The sequence below is a fragment of the Peromyscus maniculatus genome, chromosome 2 (genome assembly GCF_049852395.1).
Source record: "Peromyscus maniculatus bairdii isolate BWxNUB_F1_BW_parent chromosome 2, HU_Pman_BW_mat_3.1, whole genome shotgun sequence".
Lineage (NCBI taxonomy): Eukaryota > Metazoa > Chordata > Mammalia > Rodentia > Cricetidae > Peromyscus > Peromyscus maniculatus.
In genome coordinates this window covers 39,845,898-39,858,108 of record NC_134853.1, presented here as the reverse complement: position 1 = coordinate 39,858,108, position 12,211 = coordinate 39,845,898, and the positions used below count along the sequence as shown (strand labels likewise).

The 12,211-nt window shown below is 42.2% G+C and overlaps 1 protein-coding gene across 5 annotated transcripts in view; it reads left to right on the top strand.

Annotated features, from left to right (window-relative positions):
- Positions 1–1,116, top strand: part of Rgs20 (regulator of G protein signaling 20) — a 93,440-nt gene extending 92,324 nt beyond the window's left edge. For all 5 annotated transcript variants that reach the window (XM_006994185.4, XM_076563983.1, XM_042270906.2 and 2 more), the window contains one exon: positions 167–1,116. In XM_006994185.4, coding sequence (XP_006994247.1) covers positions 167–355 — 189 coding nt within the window. In that variant the 3' untranslated portion in view covers positions 356–1,116. The remainder of the gene's footprint in view (positions 1–166) is intronic.
- Positions 1,117–12,211: the final 11,095 nt, after the last annotated feature.

Here is a 12,211-nt window from a genome sequence, read left to right as displayed (position 1 = left end):
GGGCCACTGGGGCCACTGAAGTCCCAGAGTTCCCTTCCCTCACCTGTTAGTTTCTCTCAGCAGTTCAGACTTTTGGAAGATCTTGTTTGGTTTGATAAAACAAGTATGGGCGTTGGGGTGGACTTCCAAGAGAAGTAATAAATGCAACTGCTGCTTCTGTCCACAGGTCAGTTTGGACTCCCGCGTACGGGAGGGCATCAACAGAAACATGGTGGATCCATCCCAACACATATTCGATGATGCTCAACTTCAGATTTACACCCTAATGCACAGAGACTCCTATCCCCGGTTCATGAACTCCACGGTCTACAAAGACCTGCTGAAGTCCTTAGCTGAGAGATCAGGTGAAGCATAGGTGGTGTCCAGCATACTTATCATTAATAAGTCCAGAAAATAACTCATGGGCCACATTCAGCACAGGAAATCTAGAGGTAGATGTTCTCTGCTAGAGAAATTCTTGGACTGTTGTAGCAACAAATTCTTCCTCCGCAGAGAGCTATAGACTCACAGTATAACTGCAGCCACCTTTAGTAATACTTGTCAGGAAGAAAAGGGATATGACAGCCTTACAAAGACAATGTGCTCACACTCACAGTGACAGTAGCATGTTCTCAAGGGGAGGGCACACACTAGCCTCTGCTCTGCCTGCAGCTCAGACACAGAGCAAGTGGGGACACTTTTGTTTTGCATGAGTTAATACCCTGTTATACTCTGAAGAAAAGGTATTCAGGTTTTTTTCCAACTAACCCTTCCTTCAGTCTGAATACTTCACTTAGCACCATGCCAGGATTGGAAGTCACATTTCATGAAGATGTGACTATTCCTTGTATAAACGGCAACCGAGTGCATCTGCTATGGTGGTGGAACACACCACACACCGTGCTCCAGGTGGGTCAGTCTCAGGTATTTGGGAAGAAAAGCAATGCTTAAGTGATTCTTCATTCAGAAAGGATGACCATACTATCTACCAACCTGAAGAATGACTTTCAAGTTCATAGCTTGTCATGTTCACAAAGCTTCAAATAAGCATATTTTAATTTTTTATTGAAAGAAATGTGGATATTTTCACTCTGAAAAATAAAACATAAAAGTTTTCTCTCAATCTTGAATTATTTCATATGGGATTACTGGGGAACATGGATCTTGTAAGGATCTCTCACCTCCCAGATGAGTATTCTGTCTTTACATGCCAGGATTTCTTTCTTTTTTTTTTTTTTTTTAAAATCACGGCTAATAGAATGATTTCATAGTTTACAGATAAAAGTGGTTATAGACCTAAGCCACTGTCTTAGTTAGGGTTTCTATTGCTGCAGCTAAACACCATGACCAAAAAGCAAGTTGGAGAGGAAATGGTTTATTTGGCTTCTACATCCATATTGCTGTTCATCACTGAAGGAAGTCAGGACAGGAATTCAAACAGAGCAGGATCCTAAGGCAGGAGCTGAGGTAGAGGCCGTGGAGGGGTGCTGTTCACTAGCTTGCTTCACTTGACTCGCTCAGCCTGCTTTCTTATAGACAGCCTAGGGATGTCCTCACCCACAATGGGCTGGACCCTCCCCATTGATCACTAATTGAAAAAATGCCTTACAGCTGGCTCTCATGGAAGCATTTCTTCAACTGAGGCTCCTTCCTCTCTGATGACTCTAGCTTGTGTCAAGTTAACACACAAAACCAGCCAGTACAGCCACCCTGATGAATTCCATGTCTGCAATAAATGGGAAATATAACAAACTGGACGTATTTCAGGAGCAGGTTAGACATTTAATTAATAAGGACCACACCAGCTCCAGTCCTTATCAGGAGTCTTGGCCTCCCCTTTGCCTGGTCCTGCAGCAGCCTGACTGGCTTTATTACTCAGCTCAACCCCAAATAGAAACCCCTTTCCCTCACTCTCAACAAGCCATCTCACCTCTAACTTTCCATGAAGATTGTCCCTCACTTCTTACACTGTCCATGAACCCATGAATATGCAAGGGCCAATCAGTACACCTCCCTCAGTACATCTCAGAAAATGATCTACCATTTTGTACCTTTCTGGTGCCAGTGCCTTGCAATGCTTCCGATCCTATTTCTTCCAACCATTATTTTTATTGAACAGAGGTTGTCTTAGTTAGGGTTTCCATTGCTGTGAAGTAACACCATGACCATGGCAACTCTTATAAAGGAAAAACATTTAATTGGGGCTGGCTTACAGTTTCTGAGGTTTAGTCTGTTATCATCATGGTATGACAATGTGATATGTAGGCAACAAGAAGTGGTCTGAGACACTGAGCATGGCTTCAAGATATATGAGACCTCCAAGCCCGCCTCCACAGTGACACACTTCCTCCAACAAGGCCACACCTCCTAGTAGTGCCACTCCCTTTGGGGGTCATTTTCTTTCAAAGCTCTACAGAGGCCATAACTGTGGGTCTCCAAAGGGTTACCTGCCAATGGCACCTACAATTACTGCCAGAAGTCCTAGAAAGGTGCAAACACAGCTTAAAGAATTTTAAAAGTTACATAAAGACTTTGGCAGAAGTCTCACCTGAGTTTAATCCAGAACAAGAGTGTGATGTCCTACCAACAGTTACTACAAGTGGAGAAGGTATTTGAGTGACTACACAGTTAAGACATGGAAAGTGTGAGATAATTGCAAGGCATATAAAAGGACACTAGGGGAGATCATTTGTGTGGAGGGACCTGATTGGTCAAGAGTCTAGGATTAGGGTCGAGTGTGATGGCACATACCTGCAATCCCATCACTCATGAGGCTGGAACAGGATTAGCTATACAGAGACTCTGCATTAACTATTACAGCACAGATTTTAGGCTAGAGGACTGGTCAGGGGTTTTCAGCAACAGACATTTGAGACTCCCTGGAGAGGTAAAGTATGAAGACTGGCAAGCCCTTGTGTGGATGGGAAGAGAGATGAGTCTCAAAGAAGACCTGGAAGAATTGCCTCAATATATGCAAGAAGGAAGTGGGGACATGCAGGAAGGCATAAAGACAGATGTCTCAAGCAGAGGGAAGCAGCATTTCCTAGGGGTAAGTCAAGCTCTTTCCACTCTCTCACACCATCATCCTCACCTGGGTTCTTCCCCACATTGTAGGCTTACCCCATTCCCAGGTAAGAACAAGCCTGTGTCCAATGGCACAGTTGACACTCGCTCCTTCCTCACTAGATGTTCACAATAGTCCCCTTCTACCTCCACCTCATGTCCCCATTCATACTCACACGGAAGGAGCTCAGACTGTTCCAAGAAGGCTTCTGTGGCTCTAAAGCACATCCTTTCCCATCAGCCTCTTACAGCATAGGTGATTCTTTCCTCTGTCTTCTATGGGTCTGACAGTACAGTCCCTGCATCCTTCCCCATTCCATTGTGGGCAGCAGAACACAGTAACCAAGCACAAGGGCTCCCAGTCAACATCTCCCAACTCCACAGGCAGGTCAGTGATGGTGGATAGTAAACATTCTTGGGCTTGTTTCCTCCTTGGTAGGACTGGAAATAATAATAATGGCACTCTATAAGGACTTAGACAAATCCACGAAGATCACAATAAATATTTACAAGATGCTCATCATTGCTATCACCTCCCTATTGAGAGCCAGAGCCCCTGAAATTTGAGTTTTGGCTTACTTTCCCCTGATGTCTTCCTATTTACTTAAAATGCATTGAATGCCTATCAAAGCAGGGTCTGATCTGAAATGCCTCCTGAAATTAAGTGAGCTTCTATTTGGACATCTGATATATCTCATAGATGAGTAATACTCACCCTGTTTTAATCTTGACTCAAGGTCCCACTGCTTTCTAATCTCCGATGCCTACTACACATAATCCAGCCAGTCTTCTGAGTTTTCAGTTAGTACTAACATTGGGTCATCTTGTGAAGGCAATACAGACTCCATCTTAGGGAAGGGCTGCCATCTTAGACCACCTGCTGTACTCAGTTCCAGGAAGGGCCTCAGAAATGTGCCATGACAACTTGAACAGATACAGGGCAGTATGCTTCTGCAGACATTCTGTATGCAGTTTATGGCCCTTGAAGATATTCAGATAATCCTACTGAGCAGCCCAGATAATCCTGCTCAGCAAGTTGTGGTTCCCCACCAAAAGTCCAACCCAATAGTTTCAAATGTGGTTTCATGCCAAAAGTCTAGACCAATAGTTTCAAAAAATCACCTTGCCCCATATCCCTTCTACCCAATCCAAAGATGCCAAAGCATGTAATTCCTGGCTTGCAGTTTTTTTTCTATAAAAACTCTCTACCCCTGGGCCCCCCACCACCAGATTTCCCTCCATCTGCCATTTGGTGGCCCAGGTTCAAACCTGACAATAAAAGGACCTTTATGTGCTTGCATAGGAAACTGGCTCCTTGGTGATCTCTGGGGGTTTCGCAAAATGGGTACAACAATCTCTTCTTGTGTATTCTTCCCAAGTCCATGAGGGATACCTAAACATTTCTCATATCTCTTTGTCCATTTCTTTCTCTGACCCAGCACTTCTTACTGTGTCACTGTTAAGAAGAACCCCTCAGCTGGGTGGTAGTGGCGCACACCTTTAATCCCAGCACTCAGGAGGCAGAGACAGGTGGACCTTAGTTTAAGGCCAGCCTGGTCTCAGGACAGCCAGGGTTACACAGGGAGACCCTGTATTGAAAAAGCAAGAAGAAAAGCCCCACAAATACTATACTATGTCAACTCATGGCTGCTAAGAAAAGAAAAAGACAGGTAACTGTCTGTAGACAGTATCCTGTCTGGGGCAGGAAGCAAGGTGGTTCTTTGTTCAGATGGCTTCTCTGGTTAACTCTACCAAATATTTAAAGAACTGATGTCACTTTCTTCTGAATTTTCTAAGCAATCAACAAAGAAAGGACATCTTTATGACATCAAAATTATTCTGATACCAATCAGAAAAAGTAGTGTACAAAAGCAAAACTTAGAATCCAACAATTGGGAGACAGAGGAAGAAGGATTTCCATGAATTTTAGGCTGGCCAGGGCTTTTGCAGCAAGTCTCTTTCTCAAAAATTAAAAGCATACACACATACACACGCACCACACACTGCACACACATAACGCACACATAGATACACATACACACACACACACACACACATACATATATACAGCACTCCACATAGCACATACCACACACACACACCATATACACACCACACCACACACACACACACATACACACACACCACACACTGCACACACACAATGCACGCATAGATACATACACATACACACACATACATATGCACAGCACACCACATAGCACACACCACACACACACTATACACACACCACACCACACACACACACACACACACACACACACACACACACACACCACTACACACACATAACGCACACATAGATAGATACAAATACATGCACATACATACACACAGCACACCACATAGAGGGGTATACAGTCCAAAACATTAGGGAAACACAACACCAGGCAACCAGACCAGGAGCTGACTGGTCACATTTGGTCAGCACAGAAACAGATAGAGAACAGCAAGTGGAGTAATACTGGAAAATCTCAAAGCCCACCAACAGTGACATACTTCCTCCAGGGAGGCTTCATGTCCTAAGAGTTCCATAACCTCTACAAGCTGTCATCCAAGCATTAAAATACCTGAACCCATGGGTGACATTTCTCACGCAAACCACCCCACACATTAAGAGAATAAAAATGTTGGGCATGGGTGCCTGCCTTTAATCCCAGAACTCAGGAAGCAGAAGCTGGTGGCTCTCTGTGAGTTCAAGGACAGCCTGGTCTACAGAGTCAGTTTGAGGCCAAACTGGAGCTACATAGTGAGATTGTGTCTCAACAAAAAACCTGCCATCAAACTAGAAGCAGAAAGAAATTATCTGAACATAATCAGCACAGCTCATAGCCAGCATTATTCTTAGCACTAGAAAGCTGAGCACTCATCTAAGACTAGGAAAAATATAATACAACAATCTATCATTGTTCAGTACTCAGCAACTGATCACCTGCGTTTCCTAAATGCGAACCTAATAAGGGAAACAGGTGCCTTAAATGAACTACCTCTAATAAGGCTTGTCTCAGATAAAAATTAAGCAGAGTACTAAGGCCAGATCTACCTCAGATAAATGTCACATGTCTCCATCTGGGCAGGCCAGATCTACCTCAGACAAATGCCAACTCCAAAATAAAATAATAATAATACTTTTTCTCTAAGCTTTTTCTATGTCAACAGTATCTTGTCAAACAGAAGGTTCCTAGCTACAGCACGGATGGACAGCTGCAGAACAAGGGGATGGCAGAACATCATTCCAGGACCTCCCCACCATCATCCCAGGACTTCACAAGCTACCCTCCCCATTTCCCCCAAGAGCCAACCAATGCCCACTATTCAGCCGGAAGCAGTCATTGAGAGAAACTTTGCCCCATACCCACTCAACCACATTTTTTTTTCTTTTTTAAAGAAAAAGAGCCAGGGATGATGGATTCACAACACGCCCCCACGGTTGGGCGTGTTTGCACATGCCCAGCGGACCTGGATACTTCTGCCCAGCCAGTTCCAGGTCAAAATAGCCTTTTCCGGGTCAAGGCGTCTTGCGTGACCAGAATCCGTGACTTTGCATGGTTGCATAAGAGCACCCAATGCAGCCATGTGATCTACGTGCATGCATGGAGTTACATCAACCTGTGCACGCCCAGCCTTTATAAGCCGGCGCCATATTCCCAGCTTTCCCACAGGCCTGGGCACTCATCTGTCCCTTTCATCTTAATAAAACTCTTGTTAGCGGATTGTGTCGTGTTTCATGATATTTCCTCACAGAGTAAGATCGCCGCAAAATAATTAACACAAAGGACCCCAAATAGATGAAGCAACCAAAAAGAATAAATAAATAAAAATAAACAAAGCTGGGGCACAGGACTTTGATTTCAAAGACAAATAACAGTAATTAAATCATTCCACAAGCATAAATACATACATATGACCAATGGAACAGAAGAAAATATATATAGAAATGTACAGCCACGCATATAAAGTCACCTGATCCTCAAGAAAGATATCTCATTTATTATAGAGAGTGTATTAGTCAGGGTTCTCTAGAGTAACAGAATTTATAGAATGAATCTCTATATATAGAAAGGGGCTTTGTTAGAATGACTTACACGTTAGCAAGGTGGTGGTAGCATGCACCTTTAGTCAGGAGGCAGAGGCAGATGGATCTCTGAATTTGAGGCCAGTCTGATCTACATACAGAGTGAGTTCCAGGACAGCCAAGACTATTACACAGAAAAACCCTGTTTGGAAAAAGCAAACAAACCTACCAGCATGACTTACAGGCTGTGATCCAGCTAATCCAAGAATCCTGTAGTTGTTCAGTCCATGAGTCTGAATATCTCAGCTGTTCTTCAGTATGCACTGGAATCCTGAAGAAGTAGGCTCTAATGGCAGCAAAAAAAAAAAAAAACAGACTTGCCAGCAAGGTGAGAGCAAGGAGGCAAAGAGCAAAATCTTCCTTCTTTCATGTCCTTATACAGGTTTCCAGCAGAAGGTACTGGCCCAGATTAACTCTGGATTAAAGGTGTGTCTTCCAACCTCAAAGAGCCTATTAAAAGTAGATATTCTTACCTCAAATTAAGCAGAAATCCCTCAAAGGTGTGCCCTCTATATTTTAGTTTTAGTTAATTCCAGATGTATAGTCAAGTTAACAACCAAGAATAGCCATCACATGGAGATGGTCTCTATAACAGATGTGCTTGTAAAACTGAAGTTGCTGATAAAAATGCACTCTAATTTTACACTGTGCACAAAACCCAATTCAAAATGATAAAAGATTCACACACTAAGACCCCAAGCTGTAAATTACCTAGATGAAAATACAGAAGAACTGTCCCCAGACCTCAGCATTGGTGATGGGTTTTGAAGATGGCACCAAAGCAGCAGCCACCAAAACAAAAATGGAGAAGTGGGAGTACATGAGAATCAAATACTTCCTGTCTACACAGGAAATGGTCCACAGGAGAGAAAGCTGCCTATGGAATGGGAGAGCCTGCTTAGAAACCATGCATCTGGCCTCGAGAGATGGCCCAGAGGTTAAGAGCACTGGCTGTTCTTCCAGAGGTCCTGAGTTCAATTCCCAGCAACCACATGGTGGCTCACAACCATCTGTAATGAGACCTGGTGCCCTCTTCTGGCCTGCAGGCAGAACACTGTATACATAATAAATAAATAAATAAAATAAATAAATAAATCTTTAAGAAAAAGAAACTATGCATCTGCCAAGGGCATAATACTAAACATATAGAAATGACTAAGTGTGTAAGACTATAATCTGCACAAGTGTGAGGACCTAAATTCTAATTCAGTCATGTAAGCCCATAAACCCAGCACTGAGGGACATAAGGGTGCACCCGGAAGTTTGTAGGCTAGTCAGACTAGCCAAAACCGCAAGCCTCTGTTCAGTGAGAGGCCCTAATACAAGGCAATAAGTGGAAAGTGATGGAAAGATCTCTCTCTCTCTCTCTCTCTCTCTCTCTCTCTCTCTCTCTCTCTCTCTCTCTCTCTCTCGGGAGTTTCAGTGGGCTTTTATTGAGATAAATTAACAAAAAGAAATAAGCAAGATTTTACCAACCATCTTTTCTGAACCATGTATAAACTGTGAAGACTCAGATCCTAGACATATACATACAACGTAACACATCCCGACAAAAACATACCCCCCACCGGAACATTTGCCAATTAAACAGAAAGCCAACTTTCCCTTTCCCCAAAATGTTTTCAAAATTTTAAGTTCCCACTTTTCAAAGTGGAACTGGTCCCTTCTGACTAGGGACATTACAATTTTCTTATTTTTACTGAATAAAAATTGTAATTTTTTTCTAATTTGTTTTGCTTCAAATAAGGGAAGTGACGTTGTTTTCTTCAGGCCCCCTTCCCAAGAAACACTGATTAAAATACAGCAGCCTGTCTCTTTAACTCAGATCCACCCCTCCCTTGCCCTGCCCAGCTTTGTCTACTGGAGATTTAAATACACTTCTGTTGGAGTCTGTCAGCTGTGGAGGGGCCGAGTCCAGGCCAGGCCAGCTCCCTCTGACCTCATACTGGTTACAACCCGTAACTCTTTATTCCAAAGATGAGTTTTTACATCAGAGAAGAAAATAGATTTGCTTTGGGAGTCTTGAATATAAAGTCACCAAAGTCCACATAAATTCACCCCAAAGCTGGCTTACTTCGCCTCCCATGAGGCCAATAATTTTGCCTGACAGAGGTACTTGGTACAAAAATCATTCCACAGTAACAATTTTAAAGATACACAGAAAGTTGGAAAAAAAATGTACCCAATTAAAATAACATGGCTTAATTCCCAAGAACTCTTTTTATCTTTTTGTTGCTCATTTGAAGGTCAGGGGTGTGGCTAAAGGCAGTTTCCCACGAGCTTCCCAGCTCCCAAAGTGTTTCTAAATCCTTAGTGCAGACTCCCTCCCTTTTGGGACACAGCCCCCTCCCCCCCATTAAAAAAAAATAAACCAAATCAAACAATCAGAATGAGATGTTTTGTTTCCAACACTTGGTTTCACTAAAGCTTTGTGCTGGGCTCTGTTCTCACTGAACACGACGGTATCCAATACAATGCAAGTGGCCAAGGAAAGATGCCCTTGCCTCATTCTGAAGATGAATTACGACAACCGCCCACCCCGCCCCACCACTCTGGGCCAACCCAGGATTATGATGCTGGTACCCATTTGGAAATAATTTACAACTAGTTGGGCTCTCCTTCCAGGAAAAATCATTTTCTGGTAAATGTATTCCATTCCTAATGGAAAGTTTCGTTCACCTTCAGAACGCAAAGGAAGAGAAAATAAAATAGGCCCTGAGGCAGCAAGGTGTGTAACAGCTTACAACTTATTACACATATGACCAGAAGCTAAAACCACTGAGGTGGACATAGTCTGAATATTAAAAATAGGCTGCAGTTCTTTCATCCAAATGAACTACTGGAAAAAACAAAACCATTACTTTAAAAATTACTGGAAAGAGCCGGGCGGTGGTGGCGCACGCCTTTAATCCCAGCACTCGGGAGGCAGAGCCAGGCGGATCTCTGTGAGTTCGAGGCCAGCCTGGGCTACCAAGTGAGCTCCAGGAAAGGCGCAAAGCTACACAGAGAAACCCTGTCTCGAAAAACCAAAAAAAAAAAAAAAAGAAAAAAAAAATTACTGGAAAGAACCTGAAAGACAGTTTCCAATAGTAGCAATGTTCCTTATTACGAAGGTCTTAAAAAAAACCAAAACCAGGCTTTGACCCAGTCAGTAGGGCATCTTCCCAGTACCAGCTCATGTGAGCTAAGCACTTCACCCACCATGGCCTCTCCAGTGTCCCGCGGTGGTGCCAGCTAGTCCATGTTCCACAACTCATCAGAGGCTGTATTCAGTAATGCTCTCCATGTGGAGCCTGTGCTTTAAGAGGGACCTGTAGGCATGTGGCACCCGGCAGAGAGAAGACATTTTTCATTCACCTCTGGCCTCCAGAGTGCACACACCTGTAGGTGGACTTTTCTATGTTCTGGAATCCACTCACAAATATCCACTCTGAGACTTAATATCAATAATAAATGCTCGGCCAATAACTTGTTACTAGCTAAAACTTACATTTTAAATTAACTCATATTTCTTATCTATTCTCTGCTACATAGCAGTACCCTCTTTCAACATGATATGTCCATCTTGCTTCCCTTTGCATGCCTCGTGACTTTCAAGACTCCACCCTTCTTCCTCCCAGCATTCTCTCTGCCCCCAAAATCCTGCCTACCCATCGGCCAATCAGCTTTTTATTAACAATGAGAGCAACACATTTTCACAGTGTACAAGGTTTCTCCCTTCTTGTCTAAATATAAAAGGAAAGTTTTAACTTTAACATAGTAAAACTATATATAACAAAAACAGTTATCAAGTAAGAATTATAGTTACAATATCTAGTCTATTTGTATTTGGCAAAGTTAGAGAAAATACTATAATCTATCTCATCTTTATGAGTCTAAAGTTTTATACCTAATTTACTCTTTATCATAACTAAGAAAAACTGTAAGTTTACTTATTTAGTTTTTAACTCCATCAAAAACCCCAGAAGGGTGAAATGTTACCTAAAGACAAGGGACATCTGGCTGCCTGGAAAATCACCCAAAGTTCTTCTGTAATGTTGGGGCATCCAACTTTGGCCTACAGGCCTAGTATATCTGACAGACATTTCTGAGAATTTTGAAGGATTGTCCTGCTTTGTCTTGGCAAAGTTTGGCAGTCATTTTCTTTTGTGTCCTGCTGGTCCAGTTTGGACAGTAACTGTCAACAATTGAGGCAAGGGCAGTTTCTTTGCCCAAATGGCTAGCTTTTGCTATAAAGAAAACAAACTCCATACAGAATTTTTTCAATGCTCATCATCCTCTTTTGAAGTAAACTGGTGCTGTCAGGAGCAGACATGTCTCACTGTCATGAAAATCCTCAGGTTATTAAACATATCAAATGCCATATTTTGTAGGTCTTTGAAGTGTTTGAAGACCATCTGTCTATCTAAATATATCTATGGAGGACCTTGAAATCATACCTAACATGACTGTAAGTTTCACTATTAAAGATGACTATTAATCTGTATTTCTTAATTACACATTAAATTTTTAAATGAGTTGCATAAGCACATTATCCCCAACAAGAATAGAATTATGCATACATATAACAAAATTAACTTTAAATTTGTATCAATAAACCAAAATCCATACCAATGTAAAATATTTTTGAGATTAGTAATTGTCTTTTTGTATTAGATTCAATAACCTACCCTTTTACTTCATCATTTCTATATCATATCCCCCTTTTTTCTTTTAGAAAGAGATCTTTGAATTTAACTCCATTGTCTAGATTTTTTTATGACTATGACCAATAACAACTTCTAACCAACCCCCCTAAACAATGACAAACATCCATAATCTATTGAATAACAAAAATCCACCCATATCCCATTTCTTGGGAATGTGGGCATCAGTCTCTAGACTACTTTCTGTTGTCTGTGGGCACTGGTACCTTTGGAGGAACCTTGATAGTCTCCTGAAAAAAATCAGGATAATTATTAGGTCCCGACTGAAATAGTTTGTGAGGTGGAACCGTCTCAGCCAGCAACCTTGAAGCTGTTATGGATGTAGAATTCTGAGGAGACTTTAAAAGAGGCATTTTGAGATGCTGGA